The sequence below is a fragment of the Ambystoma mexicanum genome, chromosome 7q, assembly GCF_040938575.1.
Source record: "Ambystoma mexicanum isolate Mex_15411 chromosome 7q, UKY_AmexF1_1, whole genome shotgun sequence".
Lineage (NCBI taxonomy): Eukaryota > Metazoa > Chordata > Amphibia > Caudata > Ambystomatidae > Ambystoma > Ambystoma mexicanum.
Window position 1 is genome coordinate 499,482,460 of NC_090941.1, and position 26,333 is coordinate 499,508,792.

At 46.0% G+C, this 26,333-nt stretch overlaps 1 protein-coding gene across 5 annotated transcripts in view; it reads right to left on the reverse strand.

The window, feature by feature from the left end:
* Window positions 1–26,333, reverse strand: part of FNDC3A (fibronectin type III domain containing 3A) — a 3,436,199-nt gene that overhangs the window by 2,733,571 nt on the left and 676,295 nt on the right. For all 5 annotated transcript variants that reach the window (XM_069639023.1, XM_069639022.1, XM_069639027.1 and 2 more), the window contains one exon: window positions 2,122–2,356. In XM_069639023.1, coding sequence (XP_069495124.1) covers window positions 2,122–2,356 — 235 coding nt within the window. The remainder of the gene's footprint in view (window positions 1–2,121; window positions 2,357–26,333) is intronic.

Below are 26,333 nucleotides of genomic sequence, written 5' to 3' on the forward strand. Positions count from 1 at the left end.
GCAACTCCAATGGACAGTGCACCACCAGAAGCCAGGACACGTGTAGACTTGAAATCCACTGCTGCAAAAAAGGAAAGGACCAGAAAACAAGCCTTCTCTGCCGACGCCTCAAGACTATGGAACCTCCTCCCCGTCAGCATCAGACTCGCCCCCACGCTCCCACAACTCAGAAAAGAACTTACCTTTTCAAGAAATCTCTCCTCAACATCTAGGACATCACATCGCCCCTCGCACCACCTGACTCGCTAAACACTGCCAGTCCCTCTCCTCCCCGCCACCCAGTACAGCTCTCTGTATCCTACCCCCGCTGTATATCTGTTCTATTGTTAACTCTGAAAAGCACTCTGTTATGCATCTGCAGTGTACACCTCTGTAAATTGCTCTGTTGCTTCTTGAAGGTAGGTCCGTGCTCAATAAATACCATAATAATAACATCCAAACTAAGAAATGCATATGAACAACACATGAATACATTATTTATTCACAGAACTACATGGATATCTGACATGTCCCGCCACAGGACTTGCAGACATTAGTGCAGACCTTTGCACATTGATGGGGGAAGTGCCCTCTTGACAGGACTCCCAGACGCTCACCTGGCTTTCCTAAAACGAGGCCACCATGGTGAAGTATGCCTAATTACGGGCGAAAGAAATTTGACTGAGTTACCCCCATCCTACATAAACAACACTGGCTTCCTCTCCAGGATATGATACTGAACAAGGCTGCATGTATAATCTACAACAGAGTCAAAAGTAGCACATCACCATACCCGACAGCTAAGCTCCACATATCTGGTGCCACCTGCACCTCATGAAGCAAATTGGCTAATCACCTTTAGTCATAATGCGTTGCAAAGAGAGGACCTCAAACAATCCTTCTCTTGTAACACACCCAATCTCTGGAATTTAATCCCCGTATTAGACCAGAACTCCCACAATTCTAAAGCTATTTTTAACAATACCTGATCAAGGACTAATACCGATGGATGCACAGACGGCAGTACTGCGCTACTGTTAAAAGACACAAGGCGAAATGCAGGCTATTCACACTCTGTACAGTGCTCCAATGCTCTCGAGCTAAGTAAATTGTTTTAAACAATAAAATGTAGAATATAATATACTCATGAACAAATAAGAGACCTTCTTTTAAATGAATGCATGCAAGTGCGTACATCACAGGAGACCTCTTTATTCACCTTCCAAACAGGTATACTGAGCAATGGTACCCAACTTTCACTGTGTACCATACACATACAATAATTTTAAACTATTGGACTAGCGCTGCCTCGCCACATACCATGAATTCTTTTTGATTCGCTTGGAAAAAAAATCTCCTAGATCGTGGAGACAATTTCTCCCCAAAAGAAGAAACAATAGTCTACAGACTTTGGCTGTGGCTAGTCATTAATGACCTCAAGTCATTCTCAACTGAGGAATCCAGAGGGCGTGTCTTCCAACTGATTAGACCATACTACAAAAATGTCTTTCAACACTTATTTGCATGAGGTGCAGAACAGGTGGACGCAGAGTTTAGTCAGTTCAGTGATAATGCAATAAAGTAGTGGGTCAGGGCTTGTCACAGAGAAATCAAGGCTTGTAGTTCTGAAATTAGCACCTTTATTAGGTTGATTGTACAGAATACAGTGTCATTGACTTAGGAGCACAACACACAGATTGTCCAGATAACAAGAATACAGTAAATCTTGTGTGTACCTGGAGCCATTTAAGATGATTCTTATAGATAGATAGATAGATAGATAGATAGATAGATAGATAGATAAATAGATAGATAGATAGACAGATAGATAGATAGAATCTGCAACATCATTGCTGAACTTAACCCAAGCTTATTCAGGAACGCATGGGTGAGATTTTCAAATCACTTAGCTGTGGGATGGTGAGCTCTCCTTCATTAAGCATTCAGCAAACTGGAAATCATTTGCTTCATAGAAATAACATTTCTTGGAAATTGTCAAATACGTTTAAGTTAACTATCATCGACTATTTGCAGTATTTATTTAGAATATGCATAAATATAATTTTAAAGTTTCTGAATTAATTTAATTGGGCAAAGTAATAAAAACTGTAAAATATATGATTTTTTTTTTTAAACACTCACCTAAATCTCCATAAATCTGTGAGGCGTGATATTGTGGTGTGTATTGTGCGGCCATATCTCCTGCACCACTCGCTGTTGAGTATGCATGATGAGATGGCGGAGGCATCATGGCTGGAAGAGGTATAAAACCGGGAAGTGGTGTAGGAGGCCGATGAATTACCGTGTGACTTCCTGGGTGGAATTCTGGTGGTTGAGGAACTACAACAACTCTCCGAACACCATTATCTTCAATTACCTGCAAAATCCAATTTGGAAAGCATTCAAGCAAACCTACTTAGATGTCCTAAAAAAAAAAAAATCACAGTGCAAAAAAATTGCAAGATGCCAGATATTAATGACATCTGAATTGCAAGTAGTTTATCAAAGCAATAATTATCTTAAAAAAAAAAAATTACTGTATTTGATCAAGTATTCAAATGTAACACTTCAAAGTGCTAAAATATAATAGCCAAATACGTTTTTAGAATTTTTCTTGCCACAAGATGAACAAGTTACTTACCAACTGGTAACTTTCTTTCGATTGGATGTTCCTCCCACGTTTTCCTCATGTATGATATTCGTATCTCGCCAGCTTCGCTGCTTCGGAAAAAAAATTCTCGACAAAGGGCGATGTGCACAAGGTCGTGGCGTGGATGTCCCTCGACGGTCTCCGTAGCGTGTCGACGTCACCAGCAGTATAAGTAGATTGAGCCGCGCCCGTTCGCTTCAGTTCTGTTTTTATGTATAATCAACTAATAATTCAGTCGTGCCCCAGACTGTAAGCTCTTTGTGAAACACAAAGTGTAAATTACGTAAATTGTACAGTGGGGTAGGATGGGAGGGGTGATGAGGAATACGTGGGAGGAACATCCAGTCGAAAGAACGCTACCAGTTGGTAAGTAACTTGTTCTTGGAATGGATTGTGTCCTCCCACGTATTTCTCATCTATGATAGACTCCCATAGCAGTGACAATTTAGGAGGTGGGAGTACTATTTAGTTTTATCATGGATAGAATGAAGTACAGCTTTTGAAAACAATCCCTCATGGGAAGAAGAGGCGTCTAATCAGTAATGCTTAACAAGTATGTATTGATGCCCAAGTTGCAGCTGAACAGATAACTACAGGGACTCCCCTCTGAAGAGCCGCGGAAGTTGCCATACCCCTCGTGAAACGGGCACAAATCCCTTCCGGCAGATCTTTCCCGGCTAACCTGTAACACTCCACAATAGCCAAAGTAATCCAGCGGGATATAGTTAGTTTTGTCAACGCTAATCCCAGTTTATGACCGGTATAACCCACGAAAAGTTGGTCATCGTGGCGTAATTTTGACATTCTTGCTTTATAAAAACTCAGGGCCCTTTTTGGATCAAGTCTGCTTAACCTCTTCTCTTCTTTGCCCAAATGATGAGGAGGGTAAATAGTTGGGAGTGTTATTTATTGTGACAAGTGAAAATCAGAAACTACTTTCGGCAAGAAAGAAGGTTTAACTCCAAGTACTACCTTGTCCTTGTGAAAGGTAGTATACAGAGGTTTGCATGAGAGAGCCTGTAACTAACTAACCCTGCGGGCTGATGTTAAAGCTACAATAAAGGCAGTTTTAAGTGTTAAAGCCTTAAAGGACAGGAATGTAAAGGCTCAAATGGTATACAAGTTAGGAATTTCAACACAAGATTCAAATCCCAAGCAGGGACATGAAATGGTACTGAAGGGTACACGTTGGTGAGCCCCTTTCAAAAATTGGCTAATCAATCGAATCTTGAAATAGGAAACCTCTTCGAGGAGCGCTTAAAAATGGAAAGCACTGCCAGGTATCCCTTTATTGTTCCAACCTGGAGCCCCAGATTGGCCAAATCTAACAGAAAAGATAACACCACAGGAGTGCCACATTGAAAAGGGTTCACATTCTTACCCTTGCACCAGTTACTGAATTCATTCCAACGACACCGGTACAAGGATTTAGTTGCTGGCCTTCTGGCCGAAAGCAAAATCTCCGTTACGTCATCCAGAGGTCCCAATCCTTACATCTCAACCTCTCAGAAAGCAAGCGTGAAGTTTAAGTGTCTTGACCACTGGATGGAGAACCTAACCTTCCTCTTGCGACAGAAGATCCTCTCTTTGTGGAAAACGTATTGGAGGGCAGATGGGCATGTCCAGAAGGTCTGGGTACCATGTCCTCCTGGCCCAATTAGGATCATGTATTTCCCAAACTTTCTCAACCTCCTGATTACTTGAGGAATCACAGGGACTGGAGGAAACGCGTACAGAAGTGGAAACTCCCAGTCCACCACGAACGCTTCTCCTAGAGCTCCGTTTAGAGGAACTTCCCTTGAGCAGTACAGTTCGCACTTCTGGTTGGCACCGGTCGCAAACAGATCCACCTGAGGGGTTCCCCAAACGGTGAAGATCTCTTGAAAGACTTCCTGAGCTAGTTCCCACTCGTGGTAGACTGTACTCTGCCTGCTCAGAGCGTCCGCCGCTGTGTTCTGCTCTCTGGCTAAGTGAACTGCTGACAGAGAGATTCCTTCTTGTATTGCCCAGAACCAGAGCTGAATTGCCTCTCTGGACAGTGGTAGTGACCCTACTCCTCCTCTCTTGTTGAGGTAGTACATGGCCACTGTGTTGTCTGTCATTATCAGGACATTCTTTCCCCGAACAGAGGGCAGGAAGGCCTTCACCACTAGTCTGATCGCCCTCAGCTCCAAAAGGTTGCTGTGTAGTTTGGACTCCGATGGAGACCAATGACCGCTGATAGTCAGATCACTGGTATGGGCTCCCCACCCCATGAGTGAGGCGTCCGTCACTACTGTTCTCTCCGGCCACGGCTGCCAAAACAATTCTCCTTTGACGATATTGTTGTTGCAAGCCCACCATAGGTGTTCCTGAGCAACTGTGCTTGGAACTTGCAGAATATCTGACATATTCCCAGAGAATTGGGACCACCAAGTCCTGAGGGCCCATTGAAGGGATCTCATCCTCAATCGGGCCTTTGGCACCAGAAAAATGCAGGATGCCATGAGACCGAGCAATGTCAGAAAATTGGAGGCCGGCAGATGCTGGGCATTCTGGAACTTTGTTATCATCTGCAGAATGCAATGACCTCTCACAGCGGGAGGCGAAGCTTTGCCCGGGGAAGTATCCAGGACTGCTCCGATAAATTGGAGTCTTTGGAATGGTACCATATGGGACTTCTTGTAATTGAGGGTGAAGCTCAGTCTGTGTAGGGAGTGGCAGGTGATTGATAGATGTTCCTGAGCTTATTCTGGGGACTGAGCCCTGATCAACCAATCGTCCAGGTAGGGGTAGACGTGAATCCCCCCCTCTCCTGAGACTCACTACCACAACCGCCATCAGCTTGGTGAAAACCCTCATGCGGAGGTCAGCCCGAATGGCAGAACTCGAAACTGAAAATGAGAACCGCCAACTGTGAATCTCAGGTACTTTCTGTGCTTGGGATGGATTGGCACGTGAAAGTCAGCATCCTGAAGGTCCAATGATACCAACCAGTCTTGGAGTTGGAGAGCCTGAAGAACTTGTTCACGCGTCTTAAGTCCAAGATGGGTCTCAGTCCTCCATCCTTCCTTAGGATGAGAAAGTAAGGGGAGTACCAACCCTGGTACCTCTCCGCTACAGGTACATGTTCTATTGCACCTTTCTCTAGCAGGGTAAACATTTCCTGCACAAGGAGCGGATCCGGAATTTCGACAGCTGGTTCCCGGTGGATGGTCCTGAGGCCTTTTTAGGAAAAAAAGGCAGTAACCTTGAGCTACTGTTTCCAGTGCCCAAGCATCTGAAGTAATTCCCCGCCATTCGTTCAGATGCTGAGAGATTCTGCCTCCAACCAGGGTCTTGTGTGACAAGGTCCAGAGTGACTTGGAGGCAGCTGCAGGACGGCTGAAGGCAAAGATTCCGCTGGTGAGGCTGATTTCGCACCTCTTCCTTGTCCACCACGAGGGACCTTTCTTTGGCCTTTCTGCACGGCCTCTCCTATTCCTCTACCAAACGAGGAGTAGTATCTTGAGTATTTTGAGGCTGTCGAATAGAGGCGCTAAGTTACTTAACGGCTGCTTTGGAGGTCTGCATTTTCTCTAAGCTCTCATCATCTTTACTGCCAAACAGCCTCGAGCCGTCAAAAGGCATGTTGAGTAGCCTGGCCTGCACGTCCGGTGCAAAACCAGACTGCCTCAACCACGCAAATCTGCGCAGTACTGTGTTTGCAGCCATGAATCTGCTGATGCTGTCAGCAGTATCCAGTCCTGATTGGAGACACTCTCCCATTGCCTCCTTTGCCATCTTTAACAATATTCAGAAAGCCTTCCCTTTCTTCGCCTTCTGGAATATGTTCAGCCGCTGCCGTAACACAATCCCACAGGGTATGGGTGAACCTGACCAGAGTACAGGTAACATTAGCAGACTTAAGGGCCATACTGCCCAAGGTAAACACCTTGCAAGCCCAAGCGTCCAGTTTTTTATCATCTCTACTCAGGGTGCATAGATGGATAGGCTGACTGTCTTGTCGAAGTTGCTGCCTGGAGCACTAGACTATCAGGCGTAGGGTGCTTACTAAGATAATCAGGGTCACAGCTTGATGGTCTATACTTTTTTGGAAAATTCTGATTGACTGCTGACCCAGATTCAGGAGCCTCCCACTTTGCTACCACTGTTCATTGAAGAGCCCTATGAAAAGTAAGAACTGGGTCTTTTTGGGGGCGCGGGTCCAGGATGTCGGTCATATCATCCTGTTCGAAGGTTGGTGAAGATCTACCCCAAACCATATAATCAGCAACCCTGTTCATCGGGTTCCTGTACCCTGAGTCTGCATGTTCTGCAGGATCAGGTTTTGCAAAATCTAACTGGTGACGTATCAAGGCCACTGGCAGAGTGAAGAGTGTCGCAAAGATCTCTAATTTTTGACTCAGGGTCACTCATCTCTAGTACCAAATGTTACTTCCAATGGAGAAATATCTTCCTCTGAGGCACTTTCCGTCTCAAAAATAGAGGACATAGACTTTAAAAAGTCTGATTTTGGTAAAGGTGTGTACATTTTTTCTTGCTCTTGAATTTGCCTCAAGGGAATCAAAGGAATCTTCAAAGGCGTCGATGACGTCTTCGGTAATGTAGTCAATGGGCCTCATTACGGCCTCATTACGACCCTGCCGGTCCAGAAAGAATGGTGGTGGTAAAACCACTGCCACCGTTGTTTCCGGACCGGCTGATTCAGAGTCCTGCAGGCGGGCGGTGTCACTCCTGCCAGGTCTAACACCACCCGCCTGCAGGCGGACATGGAAACACCGGCTCCGTCATAGACGGAACCAGTGTTTCAATTGTCCTATGGGACTCCATGGGAATGGGGATTTACCGAATTCTGCCTCCGGAATTACCAGGTCACCGGGGTCGTAATGCCCCGGTGATTCCAGGAATCACATAGGCGGAATGGTAATACGGGTCCGGCGGCAGCCTGCCGGTTTTTCTGGCACGGTTACCGCCGGAATCGTAATGAGGCCCACTGTCTCCTTTGGCTTTGGCATCAAAGCAATCGGCGCCGACGGCATCGATTAACTCGTTGAATGCTTCGACGGTTTATGCTTCTTAGCCGGTGTCGGAGAATCATTCGACTCTCGAGGAACCTCAACGTTTTAACGTTGGGTCGAGAGTGTCGAGTATCCGCCTTACTAATGGTCTTAGCCGAAGTAGTTTCTGCCATTCCTGCGTCGTGTAAAGGAGCGGCCGGGGTCTGTCTCTTCTGAGGTTTCTTTGAGGGGGTCAGGGCTGCTTTCTCAAAAACCTTCATCATGTGCACTCTAAATTCTTCCTATTTTCTAGGGGAATCCGACATCGTACAACCTCGGTAGAGGTATCTGACAAAGAAGAGGGAGATCTATGTCTCCTCGTCGCCTTCTTGGAAGAAGACTAAAAACGTCTCGATTTACTCCTGGGACGAGACCTCTTCGAGTGCTTATGCTGATCCGAGTCTTTCGACTCACCGGACTTCCTATGCTTCTTCAAAGAGGCCTTCGAAGCTTCCCGCCCCTACTGCCAATTTACCTTTTCCGTTCAAGATGAGCTTTCTCCATCATCGATTGACAGGAGCCACAGTCGCCTGTCCGATGGTCCAAACCTAAACACCAAAGGCAGACACGGTGAAAGTATGTGATCGACATTTTTGAACTGCAGTCAATACACTTTTTAAACCCTGTCTTAGTAGTGGAAGGGGTCGAAGATGATGACATTTTCCTGAGGAAAATTCGAAGCGCTTTGTTAACTCGATTGCAAAGCTATCGGAAAAACAGACCTGACGCCAATGGGCGCAGCACAAGCTACTTATACTGTTGGTGACGTCGACACACTACGGAGACCGTCGAGGGACATCGATGCCACCACCTCGTGCACAACGCCCTGTGCCGAGAAAATGTTTTTCCGAAGCAGCGAAGGTGGCGAGATACGAATATCATAGATGAGGATTTTGTGGGAGGACACAATCCATTCAAAGTTATTTTTCAACAAAGTAAGCTTATAAGTGTGATTTCTTATGTTCAATTTGCCACAAATAAAATGTGTATATTTATACAAGCAGTATTATCTGAGCTTACAAAAATGACATTTTATCAAGTTGATTTGTTTTTTTTTCATCTTAGAAATGTTATAGTTCCAGCTGTAGTTTACATAGCAGGACCCTTACTACTGCCATGCCCTGCCTCAGCATCTTCTACACCACTAGCAACAGGTAAATACGGTTTCCTAACATCCTTGTGATCTATCAACTAATGTACAAGATCAGCTTTTACGCCAGAGGTAGGTAAACCCTTCTCTGTACACAAATATTTTTAAATATTCAACTTTATGCATAGCAAAAGTAGTACTAGTGCATGTTTCCATACTGTAATATACTTAGAGGAGGGCAAATAAAGCATGACAATGTACCACTAATAGGAAAGGGGCATATAAAACGTACCTAAAAAAAGTAACACATTCCACAAAGCTGCCTAGACCCACCATAACCTTCTTGGTGTTGTGTGGCTACTAGGTGGCGTTGTGGAATGTGTGACTTGGCTCAAATGGACTTTCCTACTTTCACATTTCTGGTAAGAGGTTTTGTTTTCAAACTTTTGAAACCCACCATAACATTATTGGTGTTGTGTACACATATATGGTACATATATGGGATACTTTACACACTGTAATCGTATTTCTGATGCTTGTATCTGCTTAGATTCACATGCTATGCATAGGCCGACAACTAGTGGAAGCTGCAGATTATTACAGTTGTTGTTTTCAAAACTCGAAAAGGGACGTCGACAGGGCTTGCCAGTAATACTATCTCTAGTGTGACATCTATTGTACTCATGGCGCATCACGCGTCGAGGTCCCTCAGATTGTTTTGTTTCTGACATGAGGTTGCATGAAGTGTAGAGTACAGGTGTAGTAAAGCAGATTATGTATCAGATAAAGCCCAGGAACATCTATGCACCTTCATTTCGAAGGGTAGGAAGGCTGGGCGCATGTGAATCGCACCAGAAATAGGATTACGATGAGTAATGTATCCCTTCTGAGGCTTGTGGAATCTGCTAAAATCACATACTATGCATAGATTAGTGAGCAGTGTTTGGGGAAGGTGGTGGGTTGTGAGAAGGTACAGCATCAAATAGATGTTTTAGCACTGCTTGTCCCACCTGGGAATCTGCTTTAGAGCGAGTGGCAATGCAGTAGTGCTGAGTAAAAGTGTGGATAGAGTTCCATGTAGCTGATTTGCAAAAGGCTGTCCAGCGGGACGTTTGCGATAAAATCCAAGGTAGCTAGAGTACCCCTAGTGGAGTGAGTTCTTGGTGTGAAAGGCAGTGTTTTATTTGATAGAGTAGCAGAGCTGTATGCAACCGACTATCCATCTGGTGTTGGCGTTTTTGGACACGCGGACTCCTTCCCTGCCTGGAGCTATGGAGACAAACAGTTGGTCTGTTTTCCTTAGCAGTCTGGCCCTTCTTACATCTAGTGTATGGAGTTTTTTCTCAGCTGAGCTTGATGGATTTTGGAAGAAAGCTGGAAGTTTGATGGCCCGATTGAAAAGCTGTTTTATATGTGAGGTGTTTAAGGCTGGACTTATGCATAGGCTGAATGGGGTGTCCTATGAGCTTTGCAAGTACTACATTTAGGTCCCACCCTGGCGGCGGGTTTGAAATAGGAGGGTGTAGTCTCTTCACTCCCTCCATGAAAGCCTTAATGACCGGGATTTTCCACAAGGACACCTGACTTTGAGAAGTGGTGTATGCGGATAGAGCCGCCAGTTGAACTTTGATTGAGTTCAATACTAGTCCTGAGTCTTGTAAGTGAAGCATGTAATGAAATTCTATAGGGTTTCTCTGTGTTGACTGGCACCAAATTACAAATCTCTTCCACTTGTTAAAGTAACAGTGTCTAGTGCTTGGTTTACATGCCTCCTTCAGGATTTGCATACACCTTAGAGATAGATTTAAATGGCCAAACTCTATGACCTCAGGAGCCAAGCTGCCAAGTTCATAGACTGGAGTTTGAGGGTGTAATGTTGTCCCCCCGTGCTGTGTGAGCATGTTGAATGGGCACAGGAGTTTGATTGGGTCGCACATTGCCAGTTTGCGCAGATGTGGATACCATGGTTGTCTCGCCCCCATAGGAGTAACTAGGATTACTGTCAGTTGTTCTTTGTGCATTTTGTTCACCACTTTGCTCATCAGAGGAGTTGGGGGAAAAACGTAGGCAAATTTCCCTGGCCAGTTCATCCAAAGGGCGCTCCCCTTGGAGTCGTGTTGGGGGAACCTGGATGCGAAATCTGGGCATTGTTTGTTTTGTTTTGTTGCCAACAAGTCAATAGGGGGTCAGCCCCATTGTTTGAAGATGCAGTCTACGATATCTTTGTTGCTTTGCCACTCAAGCCCTTCTGGTAGCGGTTCTCTGATTAGTGAGTCTGCTAGAGAATTGAGTTCCCCTGGAACATGTTGCGATGTTAGGAGCATGCCCCGCTTGAGAGCCCACTTCCATATTTCTTGTGCTAGCCTGGACAGACTTGGCGAGTGTGTGCCCCCCGCTTGTTAATGTAAAACATAGCAGTGGTGCTGTCTGTGAGTATTTGTACTGCATGATCTGTCAGGTGTGCTTGGAAGGCTTGCAGTGCCTTGAGTACTGCTAGAACATACAGAATGCTGATGTGATTCTGGGCTGTGATCGGAGTCCACAGACCATGCGCCATTTGATGATGGTAATGGGTCCCCCACCGGGTGAGTGATTCGTCTGTTGTGACAACGGCTTGCACCGCTGGGTCGTGAAAGGGTTTTCCCTTTAACAGGTTCTCCTTTGTCCACCAGCATAGAGCTTGTACTAGGGTTGACAAAACAACCACTGTTTCGCCAACCACTCCTGCATTGGGTGTCTGCGCAATCATGTGCGTGGGACCAGGAAAATACATGATGCCATCATCCCGAGCAGGCGCATTGCTTTGCATACGGTTATCTGGCGACTGGCTAGATAATGAGGTATTTGGAGCAGTATGTTTTGTACTCATTCGTTCGACAGAAAGACTAGACCCTCTTCTGGTTTTATGACAGCTCCTAGGAACTGTTTGGTCTTGTTTGGTACATGGGCTTGACTTTTTCTCGGTGATTGAGAAACCCGATTGAAAAAGTAGATTGATTATTCTTTGGGTATTTTGCTTGCAAATTTGGGTGTTCTCCCCTGTGATCAAACAGCCATCCAGGTAAGGGTTCACTGAGATTGACTACCTGCACAGATGCGCCGTCACCACTGCCAGTACCTTGGTGAATACCCTCGGAGCAGAGGATATGCCGAAGGGTAGCACCTTGAATTGGTATTGCTGGTTCGCTATTTTCATTTCATTGAAATTTGGAAGTATGCATCATTCATATCCAAGGTTGCCATGTAGTCCCCCAGCTTTAGCAGTGGGATTACTTCCTGTAGCGTTGTCATTCAGAATTTTTGTGGCTCGACATAGTTGTTTGCAGGTCGTAGGTCTAAGACAGGGCGCATTGTAAGGTCTTTTTTTGGCCTAAGGAAGTACATTGAATAAATATCCTTGTTTACTTGGTTCGCTGGGACGATTTCTGCAACGTCCTTTAAGCGCATTGCCTTCACCTCTTCCAACAGGATACAGTGTTCTTTCTGGGAGGTGTTCCTTTGTCTTGGTGGGAGGTTGGTTGGTTGCTGTAGCAGTTTGATGCAATAACCGCCCGCCACAGTTGAAAGTACCCACTTGTCCGAGGTGATTCCCTCCCATACGTAGGTAAATTATGAAATGCGGCCTCCAAATGGAGTAGCATGGGAGGGAACCTGTAGCGGGAGGTCATTGCTTGGGGGTGTTGAGCCACCTCTGGAGAAGGAGGATGTACCCCGAGTGCAAGACCTTCTTTGGCCTCTTTGAAACCCCTGTTGAGAGGACTGTCCCTGTGATGAACCCCAGGACGAGCGTTGTCCCTGGTTGTAACCAGATGCTTGTTGAGAGTTTTGCACTCTAAAGCAGTGAAAATTATAGCCCCCTCTTTGTCCGGAGGGTTTATTTGTGAGCTGGCCCAATGATTTTGGGTTGTCATAGTCTTCTTTCGCACTCTTTAGAGCGTCTTCCACCGCTTTGCCAAACAATACGTTGGGCTCTACGGGCATATTAAGGAGGGTAGCCTAAGTATCAAGCTTGAAGCCAGACTGGAAAAGCCACGCCTGGGTTCTGATCAACATGCCATCAGCTATTATTCTTCCTGCACTGACTGCTACATCCAAGTTGTTCTTGAGGATGCAGTTTGCTATTTGTTCACCCTCTGCAATGTAGAGCGACCGTTGTCTTTTAAGGGGTCCTGGAACGGATGCCATTTGCTCGGCCATCTCATCCCACTTGTGACAGTTGTAACTAGCTAATAAAGTCGTTTTATTAGCGATTCTAGTCTGGTAAACTGCCGAAGAGCCTACTTTTCTTCCAAAAGTGTACATTTTCTTACCCTCCTTATCAGGAGGGGCTTCGGAGAAGGCCAGAGTTCTCTCTTTCTAGTAGTTGTTACCACTAAGGAGTCAGGTTTTAACTGTCCCCTGATGTAAAAGGGGTCTGAGGGTGCTGCCCAGAATACTTTCTCAATGTGCAGGTTGCCTGCCCGCTTTAAATTAGGAGTAATCAGAGAGGGGTGAATGCATCTCTGTACTGATTGAAGTAGGGGGATAAATTGGGTAGCTGACTTCTTATCCCCTTGTATGTCCCCAACAAAGTCCTTATCCACTTGTGTCTCTTGTGTATTGATTTTGAAATGCTCTGCCGCCTTGAGAAGCAGGTCATTATACTGTACTTGGTTATCCACTGGTGAGTCTGAGTGATCTGGTGGCTGGATGATGTAAACGTCCTTGTCGTCATAAAATTGGTCATACAATTGGTCGACATCACCCATGTCCCCTTGGTTGTCTGGGTACGTCTAAGTTCCTGGGTACTAGGTGTCTTGCATGGTGTAACAATAAGCATGCTGCCTTAAGTCCTGCTGCGAGGTGGAAGCTTGTGCAGGCTCTTTTGGTGAAAGGCTGGGTAACTGCTGCCCCGCTTTGAGTAGTTACTGGCCTGCTGTGTGGGGCACCCTGAAGGATTTGCAAGACCTTTAGGTGGTCAAAGAAATTAGCTAGGGAGGACATACGCCTCATGACCTTATCAATCTGTTCTTCTGACGATAGAAATGAACTTGGGATTACTGGGGAAACAGAGGCGGGGGGGTGGGTGTTGGTTCTGATGCAAGGGGTATTTTATGGTGCATAGCCCCCAAAATGATGACCTCTCCCTGGGGCATAGTCCCCGAAATATAGCCCTCTCCCTGTGTTTTAGAAGACTTCTGATTTTTTGACGTCCAACTCTTTGACAGAGTGTCTGGGATGTGTTTTTTAATGAGCTCGCTCATTTCTGAGCTCAGTGTAGTATTCGACGCGTCTTTCGACGGTCGGTGGTCGGCATGCAAGGGGGCCATCGACGTGTCTTTTGAAGCCCGGTCGTCGATGTTTGAGGACTTCGAGGCTTTAGACACAGTGTCAGAAACAGACTTGCTTGTCTGTTTCGGGGGCCTGTCATGTGGCAAACGCGATGGCCCCGAGGACAGGGGACTTTCGGACCTCTCCCTTGACGCTGTGTGTGGCTTTCTGGTCTGCGTCGTGGTCTACTTTCGGCCGTGAGAGGTGTGTTTTGTGTGGCGCGACTTGGTGGTGCTAGTGCCGCCGGGTGTCATTCCCGTAGCAGAACCGCCAGCCAGCCTGTTGGGGTCGGGGGCTTGAACGCGGGAATCCGACGGATCCCGATCGCCCTCAGCGTCCCTGTAGATGTTGATGCTGCCGTCGCTGGAGGCTCCCTCAACCTCCATGGCGGCCTCGGCCAACATGGTGTGGTGGGTTCAGCGTTTTTTTTGCGGTCCTTGCTAGTTTTGGGCCTGAACAGTTTGCACGACTTGTTCTGACCTTCGGCGTGGTCCCTTGGGAGACAGATTGCACATCCGGTGGGAGTTTTCCAAGGGAACTTTCGATTACAGAAGATGCAAAACTTAAAGGGAGTATTCTCCATTATGTATGGGGAAGGCAGCCTGACGAAATAAGTGGTTGGAGAAGGGAATATGCATTCTCTTAATGACACTAAAGAAAGAACCACCCCCACACTCTCCCTACTGTGAGGGCTGAGGCCCGTTGAGGCCTTCTGACGTCATGGCAAAGGTTCGTCGAGATGAGTTGTTGCAGTCGTCGACGATGGTAATTCGTCCTCGATGCCGTCACCGAAGATTTTGCGGTAGACGGATATCAAAGGACAGAAAGAAGATTCTAAATTACATGTTTCTAAGCAATGGCGATAGCTAAGAAGGAACTCCCTGAAATGCTACCGACTATGATGGTGGAAAAAAACAATCTGAGGGACCTCGACGCGTGAAGCACAATGGGTACAGTAAATGTCACACTAGGGATAGTATTACTGGCACGTTCTGTTGACATCCCTTTTTGAGTTTCGAAAAAAACAACTAATACTACGCAGCTTCCACCAGATGTCGGCCTACGCAGAGCATGTGATGTAAGCAGATTCCACAAGCCTCTGAAATATATATTCACTTTGTTAAAGGGACATCCTGGTTCAGCTGCACTAATAAAAACCTATGAAATTCAATGACAAAACGTTGTTAAAGGGACATTATGGTTATAAGTAAAAACCGAAAAACCTCAGAAATGTCCCAGTTATGGTAAGCTAAGCCATCGCCGTGCACTGCTAAGACTAACACCCAGCCCATGAAAGATGACATTTGCTGAAAATTGTAGATAAGGCTGCTTATCTACAGATCCAGGCCTACCTGGAAATGCACATCATCTTGGGGAAGAGGCAGACAGGCTTTCGCCCTCGGCATGGCACAGAGTCAGCTCTGCTAGACTTAAAAAATCAGCTACTAGAAAACATGGACATGGGCAAGTCTTCGCTTCTTCTTCTCCTCGACCTGTCGGCCCCCTTCGACTTGGTTGACCACAAGATCCTAGGTAAACACCTCACAGACACCTCTCACTTCTCCCGTGAAGCCACCACTTGGATTACATCCTTCTTGGAGGGCCAAGCCATGAGGGTCTTCTCAGACCAGGCATCACCCACTCCATACCCCCATCAGCTGTGGAGTTCCACAAGGCTCATGCACATCCCCTACCCTCTATAATCTTTTCACCTTACCTTTATTTAATGACCTAGAAGAATTCGGCATAACTTTCACCAACTATGCCGATGATACACAAATTCTTTTCCCGTTAGCTGGTGACTTTGAGCAGGACCTCAAAACCCTACAGAAGACATATGCACTCATCCCGGCGCGGATTTGCGGCCAATGGCCTTTGTCTCAATGGGGACAAAACGGAAATCCTTTTGGTAGGTCCCAAGGAGACCTTGAACAAACTAGACAGTAAATACAGCAACTTCAGCATATAGAACACTGTAATCACAGTCTGTGCTGCAATAAAAACCCTGGGAGTATACCTGGACTCCACCCTGTCTATGGATAGACAGGTCAGTTACATCTCATCATCAGCAGCGCTCACAACTAAAATCATTAATGCAGTAAAACCCCAGCTTTCGGCCAAAAACGGTCTTAATATTGCTAGAGCTACCATACGTGCAAAATTGGATTACTGCAACATCCTCCTCTTAGATACCTCATCCAAAAACCTCAACAAATTGCAAACCATGCAAAGTATTGCTCTCAGAGCGGCTCTTAGTATCCCTGGGATAGAACATATTTCTCAGGCCAGACAAGACGCCCATTGGCTCCCGATCAAAGAGCGCATACTTGTATATCTCAGTCTGCGCCCTCCTACCTAGCAGAACGAATACATCAAGCACAATCTCACAGACCTAAACGTGACCAATACTCACACCAACTCACAATCCCTGCCTTTAACAGAGCCAAAGCCGGGAAATCCAGCTTTGAAGTGCTAGCTCCAAAATCCTAGAACTCTTTACCACTCAAACTCAGAAAGGAAACCTCTCTTATGGCTTTCAGAAAAGCGTTGAAAACTAAACTATTCAATTAGACTGCACTTCACATCTGTTCCCCTGTAACCATGGAACACGTACACTGTTTTTATTGTCTTATAACATCTGTATCGCTCCCCGAGAGTCGTCTTTAGGTAACCTGTACCTAAGTGAATATTCTGTAACAGCACCACAATGCCTCAGGGCCGTGGTGCGCTTTATAAATGGAAATAAATAAATAAATGATGACGTGCTTGCATCCGCACTTCGTGAATGGGTCTGTGCTTCGCAGACGGTTCACAACTGCATTTCCTGCTAATCTAGGAACTTTCAAGCTCAAAATCTACCCTTGCACAGCTCCTACACCTATTCCTACTCATCATCCATTAACAACCTAGCACACAGCACATACTTGGAAGAATATTAGCAAAACTACAATTTTTCATAAATATGGCATCAGCTATTGCTATTCCCCTCCACTACCACCGGTTGGAGGACCTACACAACAAAAAGTGCAATACTTCCAAAGACAATGAAGAGGACCAAGAAGATGAGGTACAGGAAATGCCTACCTCTAGCACCCAGGGAGAATCATGGGTTTGGCAGTACTTTACCACTGTTGGGAGAATGTACCAAAGGCTAAAGCTACCAAAGTAAAATGCACTGAGTTATACTCAGTCGTGGACTACCTGGACAGTACTCCTGTGGGACCATCTCCATGCGCAGGCACACCAAATCCAACCACTGTAATGCTCTCAGAAAGGTTGTTGCTTTCTTAGCAAGTAGTAGGCTGTCTTCCTCCACCTCATCTTCCTCAACCAATACTGTAACCACACAGACAAATTCTGTGGGTGACAAAATCCCACCAGCTACCTTACAATCGACAAAAGAGGCCGTTGATCCATATCTTTCGAAGACAATAGTACTCTGTTTATACTGCAAGACACCACTCTGCAGGGGGAGCAATTTGAAGTGCTTTTGAAGCTGTAATCAGGGAGCATGAGCAACACTGCCCCCTACCCTAATTATAACATCCCCTGTCCACCTGCCCCTTCATTTTAGTAGTTGGTGCTTCTTTCCCTCCTCACCTTACTTTCTGACTGCTTCTGCAAAACAAAAAACAAAAAAGGTTTTCTTTACGAACTACCTTTCACAGTTAAAAAATAGAACTAGACTCCATCTATTTTACATTTCTCAAGGAGCGAATGCGGCAGCGGCACCCATTGTCGCCGAAATAAGGTAAGTAGGGTGGGTTGGGGGTGAAAAAAAATCATAAAATGAGACGGATGGTGGGGGGGGGAGATGACAGCAGGGAGAGCTGGTCATCAGGCGGCTTGGAACGCAGGCTTGTACCGACGGTTCAAGCCTGCGTTCCTAGTCACCTGATTGGCTGGCTCCCACACGTAAAGGTGCTAATGGACAATTGCATACTAGAGAAAAATATAAAAGGACAGAAACTATTTTCTGTCCCAAATACTTTTCTCTAGCATACAATAAGCCCCATAATCGATTAACCTTTATAACTATCCACGGTCTCCACAGTACCCTTTCCAGGCCATGGATCATTAAAAGACCCGAATGGCACATGAACACCATCGCACAGGGCAGCCTTTCTACCCTTTTTAATATCACTTCCAAAAACTGTACATATAACCCTAGGACCATACTAAGCGTCCATAACACCAACTGCCACTTAACAATCTTTTACAAATCTTTTGCATCTGCATTTCCCTTACAAAAACATTGTACACAATGCTCCTATAAATGCACATATGCATTGTGCAGTGAGAGAAGTGCATAAATAGAAGGGGCAGTACGGATGGACAAGTGTTCATGAGAACCCAGGAGGGAAATGCCAAGGGATGTCAAGGTGGGACGCCACTGGCTAATTACAGGAGCAGAGGAGTCCCAAGGGTGGGATGCATCTTAACCGTAACATCCCTTTAATAAGGTTATTTCTGTCAATTTAATAGGTTTTTATAACTCAAAATGTTTCATAGTGTTACATCACTGTATATAGGTTATTAATAATTCATCTTTTCATTTATTTGAAATAACTATAAACCTCCTTTAAGAAACATATTTTTTGCAACACATACTTATGTCTGTTATCAGCAGCACATGTTGGAGATGGAAATCATTGTTCAATTGCCTGCAGCATAAGGCTCCACCATGACCCCAGCCAAACCAAAGCACCCCTATTATTCACTGCACACACCCTGCATCCTAGCTCAGCGTCCACTATACCCTAATAATGTAACCAATGGCCAGTGTTCATGACTTGCAGCCATGGCCAATCTCCAAATCCATGGAGGCCATACCCCAGACAATCTGGCCACTGCCCATGGCCACAGTCATCAGAGGTGTATCACTATGTTTTGTACCTACTTTAGGACACTTTTCAAAAAATAAACACTGACATATTTGCAAAACCATGCTTTCAGGTAATTGCCAATGCTCCTTACACGAGTTTTCAGCAAATCCGCCCATGTTTTATTTTTTCAAAAGTATCAAATTAATGTACATAGAATAGTCACATAACTTAGCCCCCAATTGACAAAATCCATTCAGACTTTGCACAAACATTCAAGGTTGGGTCTATAATCTTTCTGAAAACGTTTGTCCACATTTGTAAAACAGCAACAAAGTTATAAGACATCTAAAAATGTTGAGACCCCCCCCTCTAATATTGCCCACCCTTGACAAAATCCCACCAAACTTTGCAAAAACATTCATATCTAGGTCTACAATCTTTTTGCACACCAATGTGCAGATTTGTCAAATGGCAGAAGCCATTAAAATATGTTGCCCCCCACTCTAATTTTGTTCCCTCTTAACAAAACAGCAGCACACTATGCAGAACCATTCAGAGTCAGGTCTAGAATGAAATTCCAAAATGTCATGCTGTTTCATTGAGTGGCGCGCCAAAGTTATAAGCCATCAAAAAACTGATTTTCACCAACCCTGTAATCGCAAGTAAGTATAGATATCCCCGGACATCTTTGATGTTCGCAAACATCACGGGACTGCCCTGGACTGTTCGCGGCCATCGGAGAAGAAACATGCCTGTTTTTTGTCTGTTTATGGCCATATCCCATCCCATCCTCGGTTCATAGTCATTTTTTTTTAAAACAAAAATGTCGAAAGTCATTTTTTCGAAAAAAAATGTCGAAAAAAAAGTCAAATTTCTTTTTCAATACGTTTTTTTTCGAAATGGGGGGGTTCACCCCAACCACCCTTTTTTCTATTTTTTTTATTTTACCACTTTTTTTTAATTACCGGACCCCAAAATAAATATATAATTTTTAAAAAAAAAGAATTCGACTTTTTTTTCGATATTTTGTTTCGACATTATTGTCTTTCGACATTATGTTTTGGAAAAAAATTACTGCACACCCCCATCCTCATTACCAGTCACCTCCCCAGAGATTGTTTCATTAGTTTAGTGCAATGTTGTGTTTTTTAATATGGTTTTAATGCGATGTTTGCGGACAACGGGCACTGCCCGCAAATCCAACATGGCGGGCGTTTCCAAAAAATATGATGCGCCGCACGCTTTTCACCATCCAATCAACCGGCGTGTCAGATGGCCGCAGACATCACATCACCCTCTGAACCAATCGGAGGCCCGTCAGCGCACAGAACAGGGAAGCGAGTCCGCGGACCGAACCCAGATATCACTAGTTTTTTTTTACCTACTTTTTGGTTGTTTAAAAAAAAACTAAATTTACAAAAGCACGCTTTCGGGACCAAGCCGCTGCTCCTGCCGCAAATGTGGTGAAAATCCGTTCGGTGGGTTGGGCTGTAGGCGTGAGCAAAATTGTTTTTCCATTGTGTCTATGGGGAAAACCCCCACATTTTGGATCCCCACTATACCTTTGCCCCCCCCTTGAAACCTCACCAAACTCTGCAGAATCAATCTGACTGGGCCATATACCCGTTCAGCAAAGTTTCATAAAGATTCATCCGGGGGCGGCAAAGTTATAAGCTGCCTGAAATATGCTCTTCCTATTGGTTGAGTAACTTAACCATAACTACAGGGCTGCTACCGCAGCGTTGAATTTTGAACGTTTCTTTTTTTAAATGATCTTTTAAATCTCATCTTTAACTTACTCCTGGTTCTGCATCTTGTTGCTCCCACTTGTGTACATTGTGCCAAATCTGTGGATGTCGTCCCTTCTCCCCTAGGGGGAGACCTTCCCCATGGGTCCAGGGCGATGTGTCCACCATACAATGGACCCCTGGGGGTGGTGCACAGGGGGAGGATCACATGGGAGAGGAAACCCCTTATGGTGTTAGGGAAGACCATCCCCTGAGAACGTGGTATATCTACGTCTTACTACACCTACCGGTTGTCCCAGAACCAATCTCTCCTCCCCTCTTTTCTAACTAATGCCAATATCATTTATGGTAAAGTCAGCCAACCTAATATGTTTGACCTGACTAAGGCACCAGAGAACACAATTTGCATTCCATCTAGTTACAATGCAAGTACTGTGTCGAGGAAAATGACCAGGAGTATGAAGATCACTCCACAGAATTGGAGTTAACGTTCTAGTCTCTCACAGCACTTAATTGGTCAAAGGCAATACAAAATAACAGAGGGAAACCAACATGGGGAGAGCCATCCGAGAAGCAGGAAATCCAGGAGACACCAACCCGGCAAACGGATAGGAGCACAAAGGTAGTCCAGGACAAACGGACTCCACTGTCCGCTGGCCAAGAAATTCTCCAGGCGTCCCAAACTCTGAGGAGTTGCTGGAGACTCAAACCACAGATTGAGAAGGAAGCAGTGACTGGCCGAGCACCCACCGGTGAGACGAGATACTCGAACGGGGCTGGAGACAGAAACCACAGCAAGAGGAAGAAGGAATACCCAGCAGAGCCGCCTCCGAACTGAAGGAGCACCCAAACACTACCATAGCCTCACAGCGGAGCACCGCCGCTCGGAAGATGTGAACCACACAAACAAGTATGTTGCAGACCGAGAGGTGCTAGAGGACTGGAAGGAATCGGGGAATTACAAGACATGAGATGAGAGGTTTTGGAAGCCTGAGAGTAAAAGAGAGAGAAATAAACCATTGTATGCTTGGCAGGAGAGTAACCCAAGCAGGCAAGACACATTACTGCAAGTCTGGGACCTGCACCCATATGAGAGTCAGAGAATAAGAAGGTCAGGGACCATGAGAGTAACAGAGACAGTACAGAGAGGAATACTTGCTTGGCAGGAGAATAAACCAAGGTATTGTGATAACACACCAGAGGTCTTCAAACTGTGGGGCACCCCATCCCCCCAGGGGGGTGCGTCCATAACCCTGGGGAACCAGGGGGGGGCGCGAGAGGCCAGCATGAAATGTAAAATACATTTTTTCTTTTTTTAGATTGGAGGTAATGGGCAGGGCAGCTCACATGGTCGGACTGGAGCATAAAACTGTCTCAGGCACCAATGAAAAGTGTCCCGCAGTTGAAAATGGACATTCATTCCTTTAGTCACAGATTATTTGAATAGTACCCAAGGGGGTGTTTTTTGTTAAAATGTAAGCAAATTGTGATATTTAAAGAATATGTTTACAGCAACAAAGGTCAAAACTACTAACTGCATAGTGAAGTATCTCATCAAACTGGCCCACATTGGCCAAATAAGTGGCCCATTTTGACTGGCCCACACTAGCATTTTTGCCCTATAGGCCAGTCCGAGCCTGGCGGCTCATCCATAATGGGTGAGTGGATGTCCACCCAGTCGCCCCCTCACCCATAATGGAGGAGCTGAGGAGCCAGCCCGGTGAAACACTGAGCACTCCCTCAGCTGCTTTTTCCAGCTGAGGGAGTGCTCCTGGGCTGGCTGTACTGTCAAAGGGAAACACAGTTTCCCTTTGACAGTTCATTTTAGTTTCCCAGCTGCACATGCTCACTGAGCCATGCAAGGCTGGGGGCGTTTTGCTTCACCAGCCTTGCATAGCTCATTGGAAATGCTGGCAGGAGCACTGCACGTCTATGTGTGAAGGGGGGCACCAGCGCCTCCTTGCACATTCGAAGAGAGCAGCCAGGAGCGGGACGTTTCAGCACCCACGAGTATGCCCCTGCAGAAGGTACGTTTATGTTCATTTATTTAGCATTTAAATATGTTTATGAATGTGTGTATGCTTGTGTCATGAGCAAGTGTATGGTGATGGGTGCTTGTGTGAATGTGTGTGCGTTTTTGTGTTGGTCCGTTATGCTGATTTTGGCGAGTGGAGGGTAGAGGGGGGAAGGAGGGTTGTACAACAAAGGCATTTTAAAAATCAGCTCTCCTTCTGAGGCGTTATGGAGCGCAGACAACAGGGATGGTATTTTTTTTACTGGATATCTATCACAGATGTCCAGTCACAAATACCATGCTTTCCTCCTGGGCCCCCCAGGGCCAATTGCAAACTGTTTGGCTTTTTACCCATTTTTGTAAAGTATACTTTAAAATGCAACATTTGAATCCATTATTTAAAAAAAATTCACGGGGGGGAGGAACACCCTGAACCTCCCTTGATTGGCTTGGTCTCCATAGCTGCACTCTGTCGCTGTGGCATATCTGGTGGAAATATTTATGCCCCTCCACTTAAAAAATTCACCAGCCACTACTGGCCCTGGGACTGTGCTGGGAGCAGGGTGGGGGAGCCCATGGACTGTGGTGGGAGCAGGATGGGCGGGAGCCATGGGATAGTGGTGGGGGCAGGGTTTAGAGAGCCCAGGGTCTGTGGTGGGGTGGGAATAGCACAGAAACTGGGTTAGGGAGTGGGGTGAGGGAGTCCATAGACTATGATGGGTGCAGGTGGGGGAGCCCAGGGACTATACTGGGAGTCGGGTGCGGTGACAGCGCTCAATAGTTCATAGCCATTTCGAATTACTGTCCATTTGGCATTTTGGGGGGGCCCGGCCTGCCCACATTTTGCGGGGGGGGCGACCTAAAAAGTTTGAAGAAAACTGTACTACACTGAGTCTGGGATCCGCCCCAATATGAGAAACAGAGAATAAGAGGGTCTTGCAACCTGAAAGCAAAACAGACGGATCAGAAATATATGCTTGGCAGGAGAGTACACCAAGATGGTATAATACATTGTTGCAAGTCTGGACTCGCACCCATATGAAGGTCTAAGAGTCTAAGAAGGTTAAGTTCATGCAAGAAAACACAGGGCCTGGGACCCAAGCAGTTATAAAGAAGATACTGATAAAGACTTACCCTTATAATTTCCCAGGGTGTGTTTGGAAGGAGAGTGAACGAGACGAAAACCCTCCATGAACAAGGAAGAAGTGTTCACAGGAAAGCTGGGAATTTTCATTGTGCATCTTTTGAGAAAAGCTTGGAAAATACAGGGGAAGAGCCAAACTTCCTGGTCATTGGATTATAACTATTGTGCATTTTTTGTTTGTTGTCATCATCACTTTAGTAGTAAATATAGCATCCTTGCATATTAGATTTAAGTTATTAGCGTTCGGGTCAGAAGCAAGGTTTTTGGATGCGAAAGTGATAGACTATTTGACAACCTGACATTTTCTTTAGATTTCTTTGAGCCATGGACACCTCTCTTGGGGACAGAGGTCATTTTTCCAACCTTTTTACTGGTTAATAAACATTTATAGCCAAAACTATGTTGCTTTTGTCTCTGAGATTTAATTATGTACCCTTACAGCATGTTTGATTATGATGTGTTTGATTTTTTGGAGGGTGTTGCGATTCATGACAACTGATGTTGCTCTCTGTGGTGGGGGTTGGGAAATGAAGGCATGGTTCTAATTGGTGTGAAAGGGGAGTAAAGTGATAGATGAACGGTGCACTGGCAAGCCATATTTGTGCATGTGTCGTCCTCTAGGGACCCGCTTAATTTCCTTCTCCTCTGTTGGACCCTGCACGTCAGCATGTCTTGGGAGGATAGCTCAGCGGCAACGTGCTCTCCTTGGAAGCAAGACGACACAGAGCAACATAGGTTCGATCCCCAGGGCCACACTTAGAAACCTCTGGGCATCATATCATCCTTTTCAATGTGGGCCCAGAAAAGGAACAACCAAAGGCATGTATTTAGGAAAGATGAGAGACCCATCAGCAGAGTTAACATTCATTCTCTCTGCTCTCTCCCTCCATGGTGCTTTCGATACCCCTTTATACTCTGACTGCTACTCTATCGCCTATCCTATTTCTCTTTCGAAGCCTGGAAGAAAAGTTCAAGAAAGATCTACTGGTCTGCAATCCAGGCCTGCCCTTCGCTGACACCTACGTCAATGCTTCTTCCAGGCAGGCTGACACTGACATTCTCTTAAGTCATTCCCTCTCCGGACCTTTGGATTCCCCATATGGTCTCAGTCGTCTCCCCTTTCCGTTCGTCACCCATTAATGGTGGAACCTGATGGGAAGAACTCTTGGCATACTTCCCCATCCTCTAGGGGCATCATTAATGTCTACCAATATGGCACTGTCATGTTCCAGGGCTCTCAGCCTAAACATCCTCGTCCTTCTTCTTGATTGGCGTTTTCCGTCTCTCATCAACTTCCTCCCTTCTCATGCCACTCCTCCTTCTGCCACCCCTCTGGCCCCTTAGCCACCCCTGACTGGCATACCACATTCCTGTACCCACCATCGTAAGACCTTCAAAGTTGGCGACCAGCTCCAGTTAGCTGCCCTAAACTTGTGCTCTGCCGTTAAACACTCCTCTGACATCTGCCACCTCCTTGAAGACTTGCTCTCTCTGAGACGTAGTTCACTGGCAGATATGTCATTATTTTTGATAGACTACTCCCAGAGGGCTACAAGATCCTCTATAAACCCATGCCTAACCGATGGGGGGGCGGAGTGGCACTGATCTTCCCTGAATGGGTCCCTGCTACTATCATACCCATCCAGACCTACTCTTCCTTTGAATGCTTCGTCTGCGGTTTTGGTGTCTCTCCAATCCTCTCGCTGACTCTTGCCACCATCTAAAGGACCCCTGTCCGGTCTCCCTCTTCCTTTCAGAGTGGTTCGACCTCACCTCATCTCTCCTGGCCTCCACCTCCAGCTTCTGTTCCTCAAATACTTCAATATTCACCTTGACTCCTGTGATGTGGCCTGTGGACTCTTCCACAGCCTCTAGGACTCTCTTTCTCTCACCATTCTTCCCGACGGTCCGATGCACTCAGCCGAACACACCTTGGATCCTCCCATCTCAGCAGACATCCCCATCCCGACCCTCTCACTACACCTCTCTCCGTGTCTGACTATGCTCTCCTGCCCTCTGCCCGCAGTGCCGGTCTCATTTTCAGTCATTTGACTGATGAAGCAAGTGTCAGTTGCTGCTTTTGCCGCCACTTTCATTCCCCCTCCCACTCCGGCCACTGACTCTCACACTGACACAGCCCTTGCTAACCTTCACCTCTCCATCTCCAACACTCTGGACATCCTCGCCCCCCTCATGAGGATCTGCATGAAGCCTGCCTCCAAGCGCAACAACCGGTATGATTCCGACCTAGCTCTCTAAAACGCAAGTACAGAGTTGCTGAGCGGAAGTGGCAGGCTTCGAGCACATCCTCTGACAGACTGGGCTGCCACCTGTTCCAAAGGAAATACAGACTCTCCATCCACTCGAAGGCGGCAGCCTATATCCAAGTCTGCTTCTCTGGGACCATAACAACATGGCTGAACTGTTCAAACTCTGCAAGGAACTTGCCAATCCTACTGTAGTCTCCACATCTTCTTTGCCATCCCTTACTCCCGGCACTGCACTGGCATCTCAATTTATTATGAAAACCCAC